Raw genomic sequence first — 21,620 nt, forward strand, 5'->3', positions numbered from 1 at the left:
GAGTAAGACAGGCCTCATGGCAGAGGGATCGGGTTGATGGGTCATTTGGAAAGCTAGGAGTAGTAGAACTGGAACACGGATTTGACGTTAATCATTGGCAAGTCATTTCTCTCAGGCCTGGGTAGAAGGGTAGACTGGATTAGAACTACGTTGAGGGGTATTGTAAAGGACTACTTATCCCCCTGTGCCTGCAATACATTGTGCATGCAGTCCCGCCAAACTTTATTTACTAACAAGGGGCATAAAAAAATCCTAGAGAATGGGGATGGTGCTGGCTGCCAAACAAGCTTGAGGAACCCACTCAGATCTAAGATGAGGAAGTCATAACGCTAACCTGGTTTGCAGAGAAACTTCGATTCTTAAAGAGCATAGTGAATCACAGAATCCTTTCATATAACAGGCTTTTCAGTTAGGGAATTGAATCATAGCAGACTTGATTCTTAGCTACCTGTAGTTCTGTTAACAGCCTATTAGCATTTAATTATCAGATTCAGGAAAGGCTTCTGTTCAGTCCTCTGCAAACTTAATGGTGCGACACTTGCCCAAAACTGTGTTCTCTCTAGAAGCTAAACTCTAATTATCTAAGAAAGAGGTAATTTGTGGTTTGAATTGTTGTGTTCTATGTGCCTGCACCACCTTTCTGTTCCTGTCTCTTCCAAACTAACTCTGGCTGAGTGACTTTGCCTTGAGGACCATATCAGCAGTGAGCTGATAACCATAATTATCACAAGGAGCATGTAAGCAAAAGCTTTAGATGACATTCAGCCTGTAATGACACCTCACCTGAGTTCCAGAGGACTCGGGAAACTTCCTGTCCAGTCCTGTCGCGTCCCAGGAAAAATGTAGCGCAACCTGAATGTGCAAGTCACTCCAAGACAGAACAGATGCATACGATATTCCAGTTTGCTGTTTTCCCCCCGGCTGTAAGGCGTCAGAGTAACATTAGCCAGGCAGACTACCAAAAGTATAAGTTGAAGTATGCAGGTAGCATAATAATTTTTTTCCTACCAGACCACAAAGCATGTTCTGCAGCAGGGTCCTGGATACCATGGTGCAGCATGAAAAATGCAGATAAACTAAAAGTAGTTTTCTGTAGAGAAAATGCAAAGCAAAATAGAATTCAAAGTAATTATGTGAGGATCAGCATATTCATCTGTAAAATGCTCTAAGCTTAATTTATGATACTTAGTAGACAAGCATTTAGCAGCAGAAAACAATTCTGTGATACATCTCCTGTTCAGCTTCTTTCCCTCAAGCATCCTTGAGCAGTTCTTTTCATGCCTTTTGTGACTTCTTTGAGGCCAAGCTCTGTGACCAATACTCAGTTTTCATACTGCTCAATCCTGCTGCTTTATCAGTCACTTCTGGACAGCTTCATTTGAAATGCTATGCAAATATGTGCCTGCTTCATAACTTTGACTGTAATGCCAGTCCCTGTCACTCCACTTAATCGCATCTTTGCTGCAGCATCAGCCCAGACGGTTATTCTTCCCATTGAGGCTACTCCATACTGTCTGTTGTCTTCTACTCTGTAGAGAAATACTGAATCTCGCTTCTGGCAGATTACACCATCTCCCCTGACCTATCTGCTAAATTTTCAAGCAGTTATTTTCAGGATTTCTCAGGGAGTGTCCCCTTCCCATAAGAAAAGATCTTGCAAAGCTGCTTTCCTGTCGTCTTGCACATTCTTTTCTTAAAACTCATGCTGTGCTGCCAATGAAAAAAACTTTGCAACACTCAAACTGTTAGTTTGTGAAGACTGTGGCCCAGCAAGCTATCAATACAGCATCATTTCCCACACCCTTTGGGTCCTTGTGTCTTGTCTTGAGCTGTGATATCCTTGGGGCAAGAATGGCCTTTGTTTTGTCTGTACAGCATCCAGAACAAGAAGATGCAACAAGTTACAGCATTACAAAGGGTAATGATCATGGCAGTACCAGTAGTCTGTCCAGGCACGTGTAATAAATACATATAATTAAATAGTAAGAGACAGTGGTAAATGATGCTTGAAAGCTTAAGTGCCTTTTCTCTCCATTCCTGACCTTTAACTGCATTCATAAGGCTGCAGAATTTAGCAGCATCTCAGTGCTGACAGGGGGATCCCATGTACGTGCTAGGCATGTCATTTTGAGGAGAAGAAATACACAAATAAATTATATTTTTAGGTTTTTTGGAAGGGGTGGGCGCAAATACGATTTTCCCACCAAAAACTTTTTGAAAAGCAATTCCATTCAATGTTTTAGTTGACCAATAACCCTGTATTTATATCTTGTAGGAAGTTTGCAGTGTCTACAAAAATTCCTGACACTAAGTGGTGTCAGAAGTGTTGTGTTGGTAAGTAAAGATCTGCAGAATAAATACCAATAAGCAGTACAAATGGTAGCAGTATTAAGACTTCTGAGTCAGTTTCTGGAGGTACCAGAAGAAAAGGCTTTTCTGACATTGTTGTGAAAATACGCGTCTCCAGGCAGAGAGCTCCTTCAGATTAGTTCTTGCATTTAAGCAGTGAAAACTTTCCCATTTCTCTCTCCATATTTAAAGACAGTTCTTGGGAAATGCAGAGAAGCAGAACAGGTGTCAAATTTAAACCAGCCTGTAGGAAAAACCTGATTTCCCTGGACAGATTGATGTAAAGAAACAGCTGCAGTGTGCTTTCTAGCACACAAGTTCAAATTATTAATATTGGATAATAAAAACAAGGAGTATTTTTAATTCTTTGGGGGCAGTGTTGTCTCTGAAGCCTTTATGGTGTGTTCAGAGTGCCAACTGCTGAAGAGTCACAGCTGCAATGTGTTAAAACGTGTTTGAAAAAGGGGAGAGGAGCAGATAGTTTAAAAAAAGGAGGAAGAAAAAAAACCAGGAAAGGTAATTATGCATGATCTCTTGGAGGCAAGCTCTTGTCCCTGGAAATGTTTCACCTGGTGTTCCATAATCAAACGTTTGCTGTGAGGAGTTGTATTATGCAGGAGATTTTCAGAGGCTCAGTGGTGAGTGAGCATCCATCTGTCACTTATCCTGATGAAAATCTCCCAGACACTGCTGAAACATCCTTTTTGTTTGTTACCACTTCTTTGTCCAGCTCACCTGTTAAAACTTGACTTTTTCTGGGATACAAATCCTTTAGGGTGCGGTAGGGTGTTAACAGTATGCGCACAATATGTGTGCATTCAGGCCCAGACTTAATTGAGGCATCTAGTCAAGCTGTGAATGTTAATGGACTGATGAAAGGAAAAGTCCTCGGCCTCTCACGCCTTTGCAGTGATGGAAGTCGCCTGGGGAGTGGAGGGAATCAGAGTAGATAGAAACTCTGGCTTTCTGACATGGAAGGTCATTTCAAAGACAGTATGTTTTAAGGTCTCTGCTTATGAAATGAGAAGGCTGGTGGTACGTTCCTCCGTAATCTTAAGGTTTGTGTACAAACTGGCCTGGAGCTGAACAAGCATGCCGTGGGACTTGGCGTAGCTAACGGAGGGGGAGCTTGCTGTTCCTGGCATTCAGAAATAGCTGAACCTAGTCGGTCTGTAGTGCTTCTTGCATGATAGGCACTAAGTGAGAATTTATGATGGCAACGTAGGCAGCTGCAAAAGATGGGCCTGAGTGGAGAGGTTAGATCCCCTGGCCCCCCTGTACTACCCTACTTGTGTGCAGCCTGAGTCTCAACTCCTGGCAGCAGCATAAATATAAGGCCTGGGAAAAGCTGCAGTGCCGCAGGAGGCAGAGAGAGACCAGAACTTCTGGTCCTGTTTCTGCAGCTTACTGGTGTTGATAATTGCACGTTTTGTAGTTTCTGCTGCTGCGTTCAGCCTTACTAAGGGTCGCACCAAGTGTTATTTCCTGCATTTTGCAGTTGGCTTGATGTTGAGCGAGAAATCAGATTCGTGTAACTAAGCTTTGCTGTCTAAAGTGCTGGTGGCTGGCCAGTGAATTTCCCTGGGAACAGAACAGCATGAGCGTATTTCATTTATGTAGCTAGTATTGTGGTAGAGACTCATTATCTGAATTGCACTGTTAATTCCCTAGTGGCCCAAGGTTGTTTTATTGTGCTTTAAAATCAGATCTTTAGGCATAGCTGCATGAGGCATAAAGTAAAAACTTGTTCATCTTATACAACAGGTATGCTGGCAGCGCTTAAGGAATGAAATCTTCTTGTTACTGTGTGGTCTGTACAATTAAGGTTGTAAAACTGACTTTGGCATTTCTTGGCTATTCAGTGCTCAGCTTTGCAACTTTTAGTGCCTTTTCTCCAGTTTTTACTTGAGCTCTGGTAAACAGCATAACGAGAGCAGTTGAGTGGGAGCTGATGACGTCACTTTAAAACTGGGTTTCCTTCTGATCTGAACGAGTGGTCATCAGAAATACAGAGTACTTGGCTCTCAGACCTGCAATGAGAGTGCCTGAAAGGCAGCTGAGCAATTCCTAAATGACAGTGATTGTTCAGTTCCTGCTGGAGAAGAGTCAGTGTCTCATAGAAAAAGCCGTTCTTAAACAGCTTCTTGTGATAAGCTCTTAACAGCTTCTCAGAGATGGCTTAGGCAAACCAATATAGTGGAGGGAGATACTTAAAGTGCATGCGTAGACCTAGCTTGTAGACTGGCTAGAGCAGTAAATCCCATCTACCAATTTAAAAAAACAACACTAAACTTTATTATGGCTTATTTGGCACCAGCTACTAGCTGTTTACGCCCTGGGGAAGGGCAGCCCCTGTTTCAACGTGCTCACTGCCACCATAGTGTGGATGTTGACTTTTCAGCAGCCTCCTTTTATAAAGGATTAGGGTGAGGCTTTTATTTTCCAGAACTGTATGGACTGTTAGTTGAAAATGGTTTACAAGCTGTATTTGCTCAGTATACTAATGTACTTTACCTCTCCTTTTTTGGCAGTGAGGAATCCTTACACGGGTCACAAGTACCTTTGTGGAGCACTACAGTCTAGCATTGTTTTGTTAGAATGGGTTGAACCAATGCAAAAATTTATGCTAATCAAGGTAATATTACGATGAGGTGAAACACTCTTCTGCTGGTTTTCTGTTGTATTTATCTTGCGATTTGTTAAGAATTAGTAATAGCTATTTATTGTGTTAATTCTCTTGGCTTCTGTTAAATTACGTTGGAAATAACTATTTAAACATCTGCAGCTGCTATGACTTGATCAACCTGGGAAGTAAAGCGGCCCTATAGCTAGGGAGAGCAAAGATGGGTATCGTGCTCTTGTCTATGGGCAGCCACAAGGAAAGCACATGATTAAAGACAGATCCTGTCCATTTTAACCACATTGGCATGAAGGCTCCATAATCTTCAACTTGGACGTTCTGCATCTATCAATTACTGTTATCCGAAGAAGTAAACTTAACGTTACAAAATGTACTGGATAAAACTTACTGTGCTGTTTAAATGTCTTATAGCAACTCAGACTAAACTTTTTACTTGTTTCTCTTCTAACACTTATTTTTGTTTCTTAATCCAGCACATAGATTTTCCTGTACCTTGTCCGCTGAGGTTGTTTGAAATGCTGGTAGTCCCCGAGCAGGAATTCCCTTTAGTTTGTGTTGGTGTCAGTAGAGGGAGAGACTTCAACCAAGTGGTGAAGTTTGAGACTGTCAACCCAAATTCTACCTCCTCATGGTTTACAGAAACAGGTTTGTGTGCTACAGTAATTGCATTCAGAAATGTTCCTTGCTCTTTTATTATAGCTGAAACACCAGAAAGTTACAGTTTCCTCTAAGGAAACTAATGGTCGTATCATTAAAGCTAAGTGATCATTATAAATTTCCAGTTTAAGGGGGATATCTGGTTGCACCTTTACCTTTTTTGGATGTTTCTACTGTTGCACTAAATTTGACTTTTTAAGTTTTCGAGTATAACAGAGGACAAAATTGTGGTTCTTTGGCATTTCCATAAATCGGGTTGTACATGCCTCTTATCCACTGTGCTGTTCTGTGCTCTAGCCTGGCACCGTGGCTTTTATTCATTTAAGAGATTTGAATACAATTTCAGTCTGAGCAATTTCTTTCAAAATCATTCTAGGTGTGGTTTGGCTCTGCTGCAATAAGCCAGTAAGGTTAAAAATGCTGTTCTCGGCCTACTGCTTAGAAAGAGAGAGAGGGAGTGTTTCTATTCTTGCGATGTTTGTGGAATGAGAAAAGAACTAGCAGGAAACTAAGCCCCTGTCCATCGCTGGTCGGGGTGCTGTATGAGTGAGGAAGACACCACCTAAGCAACAGTAGAAACTGTCTTAAGAAGGAAGTGTGCTAAGAATTATGTTTCTAGATTTGCAGGGTTCTCTTTAAAACCGACTACACTAGTGAGTGGACCCCAGTCCTAGCTTGCAGGTTTAAAAGCAGTAAATAAATTAGTTATTACCTGGCACAGAGAAAATAACACAGAATTCCGTTGTTGATCCATGGTGAATTTGTAAGTAGCATTGTCCTGGCATATACATATGCATGGATCCAGCTGATTGGATGCTGTGGAACTCACTAAAAAGTACAGTTTCCACTAGAAAGAGGCCTGCTTTCTTGCTGCTAAAAAGTACTTATCAGATTTTGATACAGTTTAAAGAATAGCTGCAAAAAACAAAGTGATCAGTGGATGGCCAATTAATGCACTTACGACTTCAAAGTTAGTGCATTGTATTTTCAAGCTTATACATGTATTTCTGTAACTAGGTGACTTCAGTTGAGTCAGTAAAAGTAGCACACTGAAGAAAAACTCTTTGAACTATAATGTCCTGTTGTCATTCTTCTTTCAGTATTGTCTTCATCAGCGTGTAAATACAAGAACAATAATACCTTCCTGGTTCCCATGTTTTTTAACGTGGTTCACTTAACACTGCATTGTGCTTTCCTAAATACTTTTAGCTTCTTGGATCATTTGTGTGTTCTCTTGTTGTGTCTATGTTGTCATTTTCTCCTATTTGTTTGACGCTAATTTAAACCCTTGGGTTATATTGGTTTCTTCCTGTCCCCTGCTGGCAGGATGGAGATAGAGCAAGCAAACAAAATTTCAGTGTTTTTGAATGAGGAAAGTGTGTACCATGTGGTCACAAATAGCTTTCATCAAATAGTTGTTTTCTTTGTCTGACTCTTAGTATTTGTTTGTAAATGTCTGATAAAGACATTAAAAAAAAAAAGGTTGTTATTTATATTAGCAGGCCCAGACTTAATGCAAGGGCTTGCTTTCTCCCATTCTTCTCCCTCTCGTTAGCTTCAGCCAGTGCAGTGCATGTTTCCGCACATCACTGTGGTTGCACAGATGTATATACTCCCATCCTTCTCTTGCATGCTTTCATCGTGGCTGTATCCACCTTTGGTTAAAGTCATGCATTAGAAATTGATCACAAAAAGACCACAAATATATACCTTCCAAGACATCAAATGCCAAAAAGAGAGGAAGGGACCATCTCAGGTAACACGTTTCTGCCATCCCACTTGGGGAGTTTTTTGCTTCTCAACAGGACTATGGATTTCATTGTTCAACTGAGAGCTGCTTTTGTATTTTAGGTAACATGCCCTAATTTCTCATCTCTAACAGATTTAATGAGTTTCACTCTTTTCTGTATGAAAGAATGCCTGCAGAATCACTGGCATCAATGCCAAATTAGTAAGAGCTGCTTTTTGTGTAATTTTAATGTTAACAAACAGACTGCAATCACACTTCTCTTTTGAGTTGACATGTCCACTGATCACTTGTGGGTCAGATCCCCTTGTTTTCTGTGATGGAGACTGCTGCAGCTGTAACTCAGAAGAAAGAAAAGATAACCCTTTTTTTTAAGAGTTTGGAGAAAGGAAAAATATTCCCCCATATTGTAAAATCTGGGGATGGAAAGTCTGAAAATAGCAGCAAGGATTGAGTAATAATATAAAAGTCCCTAGCAAGATTTAGAAATAAAGGTAGAACAAAAATGAAATGAAACAGCATTCAGGTTTAGTGTGGACAGTCTCAGACGCACGCATTTTTTTTTGCAACAGCGATATTAAAAGAGATCCAAGAGATAATTAAAGGACAACAATGTACATGTGAGTTTGCTTTTGTGACATGGCTCAGAAAAGGCTGGATTAAGTCCATACTTTAATATTACAGCTTCAGTTTTCCCGTCACAGTCAACATGTTGGATAAGTGGACATGCCTTTGTAAGAGAAGAGAAATGTCACTGGTAAGATGATGATTTTCAGTAGATAAAAACACACTAACCCATTAAATTGTCTCAAACTCTAGAACTTCCATTTCAAATTTCATGGTAATTTATGTTATAAACTAACACTGTCATTTTTTTATAGACACTACAGAGACAAGTGTTGTACATGTAACACAGCTGGAGAGAGATACCATTTTGGTGTGTTTGGATTGTAAGTTTTAGAACCAACTAAATATATACATATGCATGTACATGCATACTGTCTGTCTTCAAATTAGGCCATATGCTGAAGATTAATTGTTGGTTGACACATCCTATTTATTGCCTAGGCTGCATAAAAATAGTGAATCTACAAGGCAGGTTAAAATCCAGCCGAAAACTGTCATCGGAGCTCACATTCGATTTTCAAATTGAATCAATAGGTAAGTTGGATTTCAGTCTTCACATTGACTGTCCTGATTCTCTTATTTAGTGTTACAGTACAGAATTAAAGATGCTAACTGTCAAGTCTTTGACATGTGAAACACATTAACTCATGCATTTCCCTTGTGTCAGAAGGCTCAGTGGAAGGTTCAGTACACAGTACCATGTGCTTCCCCAAGAGCAAACAGAGCAGTAACCCCGGAGTTTTCCCTGGTTAGGCTAAACAGCCTGGAGACATGGAGTCTCTAAGGGAGACATTCGGCCTCTAAAGGAAAACCTGAACACAACCTGCTCAAAGTCTGTGAATCATTCATGGCCGATTCATTCTGCATGTGTGTTCGCACAGTCCATTTCTAAAAAGCAGCTCATACACCATGTCACGCTATGTAAAAAGAGGCTAGTTGCTTTCTTGGGAAGAATCAAAGTGAATTAATTTGTGAAACAGAAAGACAGGATACATTCATTTTGGTATTTTTCCAACTCTAGAGATGGCAATGGGTAGAGAGTTGGGAGATCTTTGGGAGAGCTGAAGGCATTTCCAGTCCCAGTCTGTTCCTAGAGAGGATGAGAAGAGGAACCCAAGGGTAGGAGGTGATCGGAGGAAGAAATTGCATGAAGGAAATAGTTTGGAGCCAGAAGGGGAAGAGAAGGCTGAGGAAGGATGTGTGCACAATGGAGAGTAGCACCAGAACGAGAGGAACGGTGGGAACAAAAATAATAGGGAGGTGGAGGGAATTTCTCCCTGAAGAGACGCTTTGAAGCTTTGGGTACTTCAAACATAATCTCCCACAGAGAACAAGACAGAAAAAAGACACTGTCATGGAAAACATTGCTTTTATGCCTCCCGTTGGTTAGGAACGGGGGAAGGAAGGAGTAAGTGTACTTGAATCAGCTCACTGTGGGAACTCTGCACATGCTGTGGTCCTCTCTCACCTCGTCATAAATGAGGTACCAGCGTCCTGCTCTGGCCTGGCAGTGTCTCTGAAGAGCTCTGTTCCATTTCCTGCATCCCTGCAAGCAGGACAGACTCTTCCTGGTGACCTACGCATTTGCTGCTGTCTCTGAGGAGGCCCTAGACCCATTTCTTTTCACAGGATTAAAATGCAGGTGTGCCTGTCGCATCATTCTATTTAGGTGACAAAGGCAGGGCTGGGGAGAGCAGGTCTCCCTAAAACTTCCCGCTGCTGTTACATAAGGACTGTATAAGCCAATAGTTACTTGTAAAATGAAACATCACTGCAGGATCCCTGTAACTTTTCTGCTAAAATTCAATTAACATTTTACTCTTAACATTAAAATAAGGAGGTTCCTGTTTAGAGGAAGGGACTTTTTTTTTTTTTTAAACTAGAAAGATTCTAATTGGGTGTGATTATTTGTAAACCTTACTCTTCTTTAAAAATATTTTTAATATACATACATATACAAACAGAACTACTATGGAGGCAGATGCAGTGGTTCTTCCAAGACCTTCTGCAGTCTGCACAAACTTCAAAATTGCAATGCTGTGCTTTTCACCTTAAAAGAATGAGCTGACATTATATCTGATTCTAGTCTTCTTTTTCTACCAGTCTGTCTACAAGACAGTGTGTTAGCCTTCTGGAAACATGGAATGCAAGGAAGGAGTTTTAGATCTAACGAGGTGAGTGCTGCGTTTTGCTTCAATTTCTAGTATTTATATTATAACCCAAGTTTAAGATAAATAGATAACATTGTGATTTGAAAAAGAATAAAACATTTCAGTAACATCCTAGGTTAGACCTGGAAGCTGGAGTCTCATTTTAAGCATGCTTCATAAGCCAGAAATGAATTAGACCTGCTGTTCCAAAGATGAAAGTGTAAATGTTAAAATATTTCTTTAGAGCAAAGATCCTTTTATTCCTCCCTAGTGGAAAACTGCATAAAGTAGCCAAGTTGGACACAGTGTCCTTCTGACTTGGTGGGATATTATGCCCACGTTGCATAGGTGGAGGGAGACAGCGGAGAATCCAGCCAACCCAAAGAAATTGGCTTAGGCCAGGAGTTTTTTTTCTGCTAAATTGGCCACACGTGATTGAAATAAGTGTTAGTCCTCCTTTGCACTCTGTTGAAGAAAGCTGCATGACATAATCGGTAATAGTGGTGAGTGGTGCCTCTGCAGTTGGGAAATGAGCTGAGCTAGTATATGCTGCAAGGCTGCAGCTGAGATGAAGCTGTACTGGGAACCCCTTTCAGGTCTAACATACCAAGAAGAAAGCAGCAGCAGAATTGGTGCCATTAAAAAGTAACCAAGGCTAAGTCTTGGTTACATTAATCTTCAGTTTAAATTGCTTCAAAGACCAGCTTCTTGTCACAGTGCCAAACAGTGGTTGCTCATTGTTCTTGGTCTCCTCCGTGATAATTTTCCTGAGTCACTTAAAGATTTTAGCACCCAACTTTCACAAGATTTTGCACTCTCAGGAGAACAGTGTCAGGCTGACCTAAAGATTGTGCTTTATAAAATTTCTGTGCAGTCCTGTTTTTCAGCCAGTTGCACGTGAGTTTTAAACATAGTTAAACTATTATATCTATCCTATACCTTTTTTCCTGTTGCAAATCTACATATTGGTGGAAGCACTGTGTTTTGTTGGATTTCAATCTCTTGATTTCTCTTGATTTGGTCATTAAAGATTATTTACAAACTTTGCCAATTAGTTCATCAGTGTTGCATCAGCTGGAGAGACTGAATTCATTATGGCTAACAGTATTTTAAGGTACCCGTACGCTCGCACCATGCCAAGTTTAGATATTCCACGTTATTACACAATTACATTTATCTACACAAAGCCACAGCTGACCTAATCTGTGCTAACAGTAATCCTGCTCTTTGTGGGAAGCTGGACTAGAGACTAGAGTCCGAATACCCTTTATTTCTAAGTTTACAAATGCTTTTTGTGGCATCTGTATATTTGCTCACCAGACATGGTTGTCCGTCTCCCAAGAATGTTTACCATAATGGTAAACTGCAATACCCCTGCTCTTAGCACAGACCACGAGGAGGAGATGATGACTCTCCGCTTTTCTCCAACTCCAGAGTGCTGCTAGCAGCATTCTGCAAGTCTCAGTGTATTGCTCCACCCATTGGCACTCAGTACCTCTGATCGAGTTGTGAGAGGATGTGCCCCAGGGTGCTGCAGTGCAAGTGCATGCTTTATATTGTTTATGTAAGCATAAGGAACGCTGTCTTCTTGCTTTGTTATTGTCAAGCCAGCACCTAAATGAAGAACAGAAGGCAAGACCAAAATGTCAGAAAGAAAGCCAACCCAGACTTTTTTTCTGTAGAACACCTCTAGGGTAAGCTCTCAGGCCTTGTTAAAATCCTTACCTCTCCTGGTTGCTACAACTACTAAGAAAAACCCATTTTCATCTGCAAGTGTGAAAGGCCTGCATTTCTGGACTCAAATCTTGGCCATGTTCATTACTTGTGGGGATTTTTACTGTGTAAAAACCTAACTAACCTAACTTTGCAACACATTTGTCTTTGAACGCATTATTAGCTCAAATTCTCTATTCTAATATTGGTAAATCTAATTGGGGATGATTTCAGCTGTTTGTAAAGTTACTTCACCTTTTCCGTCCACAACTGTGACCTTCCACAGTGGCTTGATTCAATGGGAAGAATGAAACAACAAGGAACTGTGTGAATTCTGAGACAAAACTCTCAGAATTTGTGCCAAGATTGTTCAGACTGAATCCCCCCCCCTCCCAAAAAAAAAACACGGAAGTGTGGAAGTTCATTGTTGTGAATTAAAACTTTTCTTGAAGTCCTTTGTGCAAAAAGTGAATTCCCTAAGTCAGCTAAACCTGCTAGGATCTGGGAAGGAAAGAAGAGTCGCTTCTGTTCTCAAAGATGTGAAAAGTGGCTGTGTAGAAAGGGAGCTTTGTAAACAGTGCTGCCTGCTGGCATGGTGACTTGATATCCTTTGGAGTGTGCACTGGGCTTTGACTTGACTTGCTATTTGGTGCTTTGGCATTCACATAATCATAAAGATTTATCACAGTAGTACAAGTCATTTGTAGTAAACAAAGCTCTTACACTATTTCTCAAATGTCAAAATATTAAGTTTTCTTTTCACAATGGGCATAAGTGCCACAAATTAGATTATATTTCTCTGTTAAGCTTTTTCAGAATATGAACTTCCTGCAATAATACTATGATTCAGAATCTAAATGAAATGTGTAGGTATTTGGTGTGCAGTTTACCTGACTGTTTTGGATATCTGCTGTAGAGTGAGACAAATTGCGCCCCACGGATACCTCTTTCATTCATGGCTCTAAAGAGATTTGCACCAGCAGCTCAGATGCTGTGGCAGGGCAGTGCTGAGCCCTGTTGTCATGCTTCCAATTGCTACCAGAGAAATTCACGTAATGTGGCAGGAGTTACAGAAAATCTTGTTAGTCCTCATTTAAGAGTGACAGTTATTTTAAATCCTCTAAGCTGACTTAAGTCAGCAGTGAATTTGTAACATCAGCCATGGTTGATTCTTTTCTCTAGGTTAACTTTTTTTAATGCATTTCACACATAAATACCTGTCTTATTTTTGTTGTCTAGATCACACAAGAAATTTCTGATAATACCAGGATATTCAGGCTTCTGGGATCTGACAGGTATGAACAGAACTGAAGATAGCATGTTAAAATAGAAGAATAATCTGTCGTCTTTTCCACCTACCTTTTAAAAGTATTCTTGTTTCTTGTGATCCCTTTTGTAGCCATCTTACTCGTTCCTTTTGCATGCATATATGCCTTTCAGCCCTTTAAGTTTACTTCTTTTTCCTCTTAAATGAATACAGATATCGCCTGTGGGCTTCCAGAAGGTACTCATTCTCAATAGTAAGGCCGTATTTGGCTGCAATCACAAGTCTCTGGGAATGTCTTCCTTTTTGCACTGAAGTTTTTGCGTTCAACTTGGTAAAATCTTCACTTTTCAGATGCTCTGCTGCAGCAGCCAATCAGGATCTACCTCTTGAGGCAAATGCAGAAAATACATAATGTAAATATCTCACTTCTTCCCCCAGAAAGGAGCTCTAACTGTTGTTCTCCCAACACGACAGCTCAGGTGTTCAAGAGCCCTTCATAATCCCCAGTGTAGCTGTTCTTTGGTGTCTGTCTGACAGGACTGTAACACTGTGCCTCTGTCTGACCCATCAGATATCGGCGTGCCTAGTCAGTAACCGCTATTTTAGGAGCGTCACTGACTTCCTCAACTTTCTCTGCCCTGTTGTCGAACTTTGTACTTCTCTAACAGTCATGAAAACAGCAGATGTTCTGTCTTCTGGGGAGTGTGTGCTGACGTGACAATTTCACCAGCAACATATTCATACACAGAGCAGAGACACTCATTTTTCTGCTGAGAATTGCCTCTGTCTTACACCACTCAGAGAGATCCTCACCTTCGTGTGGCATCTCAGAACCACTGAGAAGCTTCCCATCAACCAAAGGCTCTCCCCTTATCTGCTTGTCCAAGCTTGATGCACAACTCTGTAATAGTCCATAACATCAACAGTATTAAATAGCACCATGGCTTTATCAGCTAGCTACCTTACAGCTGTTTTTGCTGGCTGGAGGTTGGGGGTTCTGCCTTATTTGCAATACCTGATAGCTTTTTGATAATGGGTAACTAAGTGCAAAACGAAATGCATCAAAACTAAATGCATGTAATGTAATGCAAACGTAACTAAATGCATTCATTGCTGACTTCTCAGTGAGGTGTGTATGGAGCACAGCTTTATTATGCCATTTCTCTTAGCTGAGAGAGAGTGCAGCTCAATTTAAAAACAAGTCTGACTTCAGAATGGAATGTCACATTGCAGATCATTGCCTTGGAAAAAATAGCTTCTTCTCTAATTATTGGTCCATCTATTTCCAGCTTACGCTAATATTCTCCTAAATCTGAGGCAATGTTGAAAGATTTTGCACTGCAATAAATATTAATTCCACCTTCTTCACACATCATTTCGCTTGCAGGACTGTCATATTTCATACTTTAGCTTTGAAACCTTCCCCAGTAACACGTGTCACTTCCTAGTTGGTTCATAGGAACTGGGGCTCTGAGAAGCCAAAACACTGATGTCAGTGTGATAAGAGCTTGCCTGTTGCTTTCTCTCAGCGAGCAGGGAATGCCCTGTGGTATGAGATGTCATTTCTTTTACAGCATGTCAAGCAGAGCCTGGATTTTCTGAGCATTAGTTTTAAAGCAAGCAACCTCTTCCTGGTTGAATTCACAATAGTTAGATGGATTTGAATTTCCCACAGTTTCTACCTTCACTCTTCAGTGTTTGTGGGGCAGAATTTGGTCAGGAACAGTCAAGAGATAACCCAACAGCAATTTATATATCCTGGTCCATTCAGCAGTTTGAGTGCCTGATTAAACATCTTGAATAGGTTGTGAAATTGAGTAATTTCCCTCCTTTGAAGACAATGGTCTGATCTAGGATGGTCTTTATGGTCTTTCCAGTTGTAGTGTAGATACAGCTAACCCAGTCTCCTGCCTCCAGTGCTGGCCAAAAGTTGGTACCAAGAAAAGAGTATGAGAGGAGACTATGCATGTAGTGATCCTTCCCTTGGAGACTATCTCAGCCTACAAGACTTTGTGTCTCTGAGACCTTCAGAGCTGGAGGAAGTTTCTGTGGATTTAGTGATCCCTCATGGAATATGTGGGCTCAGGGAGAAACTTGCAGAAGAGTCAACTTTTGGGGTCTGTCATGTCCAATGGCCAAGGACAGGTGAAGCAACCAACTCTCCCTTATGTTGATATGCTTGCCTTCAGTGAGTGTTCAGGGTGACTGCAGTGATCCTTTATGTTCTTCTTAGAGTGGTCTGGATGTAGTTCTTTCAGTGTGCAGTGCTGAGTGGTGCGATATACATGCCCAGGTCTTACACACACAAGCTTACCTTTCTGAGTGGTCCAGTGTGCCCTACACAGGTCTTGTACAACACAGCAGGCACAGTTCCCTTCTCGTCGTTTCTGGCAGCAAGACAAAACACGGGCTGTGTCTAACTCAGGGCTGCCTTTTCAGTTGCAAAATAAGCCTCTGTCAGAAAAACTTCCTGTACTTCCTATTGGGCACACCATCTGAGAGAGAGGAGAGAGGATAACTTTTCTCCTTTTTCAGTAAAGGGCTAATGCCTTCCAGGACTGGCGTCTGATTAGCAGGTTAGCTTTGCAAAGCTCCAGGAAAGCACGAGCCCAAGCAGGCAGCTGTGATGGGTCCAGACCCTTCTCAGAAGCACCTGCTGAAGGGTGTGGACCAGAGACAACAGGCATAAGTAGTAGCAAGGGAAGTTCTGGCTGGATAGAAGAGGGGAGAGTATCACTGTGGGGGAGGTCAAACACTGGACTAGTGGCCCGGAGAGGCTGCGGAGATCCTTGGAAGATACCCTGACCGTGCCTGGACAGGACCCTGAGATTGAGCAGGGATTAGACGAGAGGTCTCCAGGGAAAGAGAAATGACTGCTAGTCAAATGAACAAGTGGGAAGAATATTTACAGCTATATCCAGGGATGCCTTTAAATGAAGGATTACTTGACTTATTGTGACTTTTCTTTTTCTTTTTTTTTTTTTTTCTTCTTTCTCCTAGGGTCGTGGTGCTGGAGAGCAGGCCAACAGATAACCCAACAGCCAACAGCAATTTATATATCCTGGCAGGGCATGAGAACAGTTACTGAGAACAGTGCATGGCAACTCACCATGACAAGATAACACTCCTGCTGCAGCATTCATGGCAGGCTGAAAATGCACAAAAGCTGCAGTAACCCGACTTCAGTTACTTTATAATTTATTGTGGCATGAGAGGAAGATGAGAATTGTTTGTGGTATGGACACATTAGCATTAAGATACCACAGAAGTGCTTAATTTACTGTTATGTAATCTTTGTACATACGCAGTATTTTTCAGTGAAACTTCTTGCTGAAGACCTACACTGACCTTATGTAGATAGTGGTCCTCCTGTTAAGTACAAGTGTCTTACCTGTACAGATGTAAAAGTCACTGAGGATGCAAAAATGAAATCGGGGTACTATTTTAAGGACTTCTCGTGTGTTTATTATAAAGTGGGATGCTAGCAACAAATATAGTACATTTAACAACACTATTGTATTTTATTATATGTAATTTACTAATACAAATAAATCTTAACTTTTAGAAATTGTAACCAAGGCTGTAATCAGATTACAATCTTGTTTTTAATTTTGATGCAACACACTGGTGTTCATGTTTGCACAACGTATTGAGATGTGATGTATTTAGTCACAAAGGTAAGCTGTGACTTTGTGGATATGACTTGGGCTTCAGAGTTCCTTTTTTTAGTTTACTTGGATCGTTTTCTTTGTGAAACAAACCAGTTAAACACCTGTATTTTTATATTTAATTAAAACTCTCTTTATGATTCTTTCTCTATGCTTGAAAACAATACTTCCTGGATGGGTGTCAGTCCCAGAATAGTGGTACCTTGCTGTAACACTGCAATAGGTGTTTGAATTACTAGTGTATACAATGGTTAAAAATTAGTATTACTGTTCATCTTACTAAATAGCTTCATATCACAATGAAAAGTAGCAACATTCCACATTGTGGAAATGGCTCAAAGATCTTGTCATTTTGACTTTTTTTGGCCTTAACCATTTTCACACTTTTCTTGATTTAGGGTGTTAACACATGGCCAAAATAATTTAGTTACTACCTCATTCAAACAATACAATGGTTACTACGCATCACAGGAACTTAGTTTTGATCAGAAGTATTTTTGATTGCTATTTTCCAATGGAGTATGTAAATGCCAAGTTTTACCAAAATGCACACATTTGACTCCTTTTTTTGTATATGTTCTTTATATTTTATTGTGATAATATACACTAAAAACAAACTAAATTTAAAGTGATTTATGGCCTGCATTATTGTTGTGATTGGTAATGCTTTGGAATATGTTCCCTAATGTATATAATGTAAAATAAACTTTTTTTAACACGTTGTTGTATAAGTAGATTACCACCTGCACTAATTTCCACCTAAGACTAACATGCTGATGGAACACACAGAGTTTTGAATTCTCCTATTAAATGTTTATGTGCCAAACAGAGAAGCTGGGCATTCTGAATGTATGAAAGGTCAGACTGCTGGGGCTCAACTGAATTTTGGCTTGTGCTAGCACTAGAGGGTAGGTATTACTACCCTTTTGACCTTTAAGCACCAGACCTATACACTTTAGAATTTGTCTTCCCCAATTTCAGCTTACTTGTTTCAATTCTTCCCTACTGTATCTTGGCCCCTCCTGCCATTGGCTAGTTTTCTAAGTTCATTGGCTGCAAAAAAGGATTTCTTTTTCCTTCCCCCAGCAAGGCTTTTTCTGCCTATAGGACCCAGGTGTGTTGCCTCTGCTAGCCACATCCCTTCTGTTCCCTTGTACTGAACCTCAGAGCAGCCCCATGGGAGAGATGGTAACACGAGCCCCACCGCTGAGAAGCTGAATTCTCAGAAAAGGCAAGAACTTCTGTGCATTTCACAGCACATTTGTGCTGCTGCTGCCCGAGGGGGATTTCCGCGTCTCTTCTCACAGGCTCTTCCTCACTTAAACACACAAAAAGTAGCTGAATTTTAACCAAAACACCCCTAAAATACAATATAGCTGATGTGCAAATGAGAGATCCCTGAATGTGCTTCCTCCTGTTGGGTTGCTGCAGCAGCTGTGGCCAATTGTCTTGCTGTTTTGGGGCTCTGGGGCCATTGCTGAATTGCAGGTGACAGGAGCTCAGGGGCTTTTGTTTTATTTTGGCTGAGCATTTTTTGGTATATAGATGCAATCTGGGATGCAGCTGGAAGAGCTGGCCAGATGAGAAATAGGACAGGGCAATGGCATGTGACAGGAAGGGAAGGCGAATATTGTGCTAGGACAGGTCTGTCTCCAGTGCATTGGTAAAGACAGTTTGGCTTCTATGTGCTGCTCTCCAGTCTCAAAGATGAGGAAGGAGCAAAGGTTTTTCCTCTCAAATCCATGAAGAAGCTATGGAAGTGGGGAGCTGGTCTGCAGACTAGGCTTGCTCCTGAAATCTTGGGGACTCCAAAGGGTGCCAGGGCTCCTGCTTTTTGATGAATTGCCCTGTTGCAGAATTTGGGGGTCTGTGCTGCAATACTGGTTCTCTGGCCTCCCGAGCTGCTTAGTTCCTGGCAGCTGCCTGGATGTCTGGTAGAGCAAGAGGTCTCCTCTGCTAGGCCTGCAGCTGCCCCGAAGCAACAGCTTCCTAGAGCCACGCTTAGTGGCAGCTTCCAAAACCACCCCTCCTGATGTAAGTCTGTGTGGCTGACTGAAAGGAGCAGATTCATGGGCAGGAAGCTGAATTACAGGCAAGCCTACAGCTAGTTAAAGCAGCTACTCTAACAGCCCGTGCGGGTTCCGCTTTTCTTTCTCTTCCCAGCCCTGTCTACTCTGGCTGCTTTCGCTCCTGGCCGCTCACATGCGGAAGTGTGCTGTGATGTGGCCAAGCGATAGGACGTTCACCAACCAGGTAGCAAAGTTTTGATCAGTGCAGGGGCCAAGCTTTAGTCCTGGTTCAAAATGAGCTTTCTTAAAGATATTCTGATCCTTTGCAGAGATGTTCCTGGACGTAAGGAAGCCAGGGGAGTAAGTGCGGAATTTATCGTGTTCTTGTGTGTCTCTACAGATGGTGCTGTGTGCCCCTGTCAGAAATGGGAAATGGGGATGTTCTCAAAGAGAGGCTCAGATTCAGGTTTTGCAGCCTACTGCCATCAACTGAAAGCAAGAGCTTTGCAAGGTGACACGCTTGTTGCTACCTACCTGTTCTTACAGTTTGCAACCATGACCCTGAGATCAGACTGCATGCGCCCTGGGCTGGGGGCACCAGGCAGTCTCTGGGCAGCGGTGGGGATGAATACGTCCCCCAGGCTGAGGTGCTGGGCACAGCAGGGTGACTTTCTTACATCACTGCTGGCTTCAGCTTTACCGATACCACGCTGGGTTTTAAAGGACTCTACATAAAAGGGTTGAAAAGAAGCTGATAAAACCAGGGAACGCACCCAAACTTCTTGCCTCTCTTTGAGGAAACAGTTCAGGTTGATTTAAAACATGGATTATAGAGAGCTGTGTTCCAGATCTGTACTGAGGGGTGCAGAGAGAGCTTGGGGGGGGGGGGGGGGGGACATGGGCCCTGGTAGATTCTCGAGCCCCCGTTGTGGACAGTAATGCTGGAGAGAGGGATTAGCCTGTCTGCTTCCCAGCATCCTCTGCGATACGGCTGCATCACTGTCTCCTTCCCTCCTTGGGAAACACTTCCTTGGGTGCAGACATTCCCCCTGCACCTAACTGAAATCCAACATCATTCAGGTCCCCCTTCCTTTGCTCTGCCGTCCAACTGGCAGCTACTCCCAGCGGTGTCCTGCAGTCCAAATACAAGCCCATGTCTTCAGCCCCTGTCGGGCCCTTCTGGTGATATCCCTTCCCGTTCCCCACAGGCAGCCGCTCAGCCTGGGGGCATGTTGTCACTGTTTGTAAGCCCCAGCTGCTCTTCCAGCCCTCAGAGGAGAGCATGGCAAAGGGCTGCCGTGCCCCTCCAGCCTGTCCTCCTCTCCCTCCAGCAGCAGCCCGGGTGACCCCAAACGTCCCCATCCCGCCCACACACATCGTACACCGCAGACAGCCCTGCAAGCCACCGCCGTACTGGCTGCAACCTTTCACTTCTGCTCCTCCTGACAGCAATGGCGATCAGCATCGTCTTCGCCTCTCTTGGCGTAAGGGCAGATCATCCCATTGCCAGGCTCCCTGCACCTCCCCTTGCCACCAAGCCTTCTCCTTCCCCTCGTGCTTTGAGTCCTCTGTCATGAAGGCCCTCAGCAGCCCCTGGCTTTTAATTCCACGCGTTTTCGTGCAATAGCTTGCTCCGTAGCAAACGCCAGGAAAGCTGCAATCCTCCATCTGGGCGCCCTGCCTGTGGTGATGCACATGTCCATACCAAGTAACCGCCAGCACCTGCACCTGATTGGACTTTGGCTGCCTCTGCTGTCCTCCATGGATGTTGGGGCCCAAATCCAGAGATTTGGGACTGCAACCGGTGAGCGAACGACATCCTATTGCTCTCAGTCACATTCAGTGAATAGGTGGGATTTTTCCCATCCTGCCTTGGATGCTGGTTTAATTTTGCCATGTTTTGTGAAGCAGCGGCTCCTCAGACAGCCCCAGCGATAGCTGCAGCTTGTTAAATTGCTCCACAAGTGGATCCGCACCCTCCCACGCAGCCCGTGGAGCATGTCTGTGATGAACAAGTGGCCAGCGAGGAACCTGGACTGCCTTGTCCACTGACAAACCCAGGGCCCCCCAGGCATGGGGGGCACATGGTCCATGCTGGATGGGCCTGGGCATGGCAGGACCCTGGCCCCGCTGTGGGAAATGGCTGTGTCAGAAGGGAAGCCTTGAATTTGTGCAAAAAGCCAACCAAGCAACCCTGGGCTTTCACCAACAGCCCAAGTCATGGCCATTTAGGCAATACTCGGTGCTCAGATGGAAGACAGAATTTCCCTCCTGTCCAGCCCATCAGTGTCTTTTGAAAGGGATTTTAAAGTGAGCATTAAGGCATTGAAAGCCAGGAGCAAGAAGGCTAAATCCCGGGGGGCTGGGTGCTGATAGCTCACAGTCATGAGGTGCCTGTGGCCTTACCGAATGTTTGAACTAACTGTGAACACAGAACCTGAAATCTTACATCACTCAATGCTCTTTTGTGTGAAAGGGAGAGATACTGTAGGTCATTCACTGGTATCCAGGGGTCTCAGATCACAGTCCCGGCACTGCCTGACCATCATTTCCAAATAGAGGGGCTGGAAAGCAGAGCGCTGGTGCAGTTTTACACCCAGTGTTATGCACATTCAGGAGCTCCTGAAATGTTACGCTTCAGGATTTAAACTCTGACAGACTGATTTTTCACCATAAGGTAATGAGTACAACATCTTCCCAGTCTATCAGATGCTGAGACTGAGTGTTCCTGAATCTGCAGGCAGCCTGGCAGGCTGAAATAATAGCTCTGAGATGTGAAATTTCCCTCCTTT

The 21,620-nt window shown here is 42.7% G+C and overlaps 1 protein-coding gene across 5 annotated transcripts in view; it reads left to right on the top strand.

The window, feature by feature from the left end:
• MAP4K3 (mitogen-activated protein kinase kinase kinase kinase 3) overlaps positions 1-17,537 on the top strand; it is an 81,073-nt gene extending 63,536 nt beyond the window's left edge. For 3 of the 5 annotated variants that reach the window (XM_026110431.2, XM_026110429.2, XM_026110430.2), the window contains 8 exons: positions 2,276-2,334; positions 4,881-4,984; positions 5,464-5,635; positions 8,276-8,344; positions 8,463-8,555; positions 10,125-10,195; positions 13,124-13,179; positions 16,152-17,537. In XM_026110431.2, the coding sequence (XP_025966216.1) occupies positions 2,276-2,334; positions 4,881-4,984; positions 5,464-5,635; positions 8,276-8,344; positions 8,463-8,555; positions 10,125-10,195; positions 13,124-13,179; positions 16,152-16,239 (712 nt within the window). In that variant the 3' untranslated portion in view covers positions 16,240-17,537. Of the gene's footprint in view, positions 1-2,275; positions 2,335-4,880; positions 4,985-5,463; positions 5,636-8,078; positions 8,345-8,462; positions 8,556-10,124; positions 10,196-13,123; positions 13,180-16,151 lie in introns of those variants that run through there. The other 2 variants (XR_010388673.1, XR_003260789.2) reach the window with 2 other exon arrangements.
• Positions 17,538-21,620: the final 4,083 nt, after the last annotated feature.

Source organism: Dromaius novaehollandiae, chromosome 3 (assembly GCF_036370855.1).
Source record: "Dromaius novaehollandiae isolate bDroNov1 chromosome 3, bDroNov1.hap1, whole genome shotgun sequence".
Lineage (NCBI taxonomy): Eukaryota > Metazoa > Chordata > Aves > Casuariiformes > Dromaiidae > Dromaius > Dromaius novaehollandiae.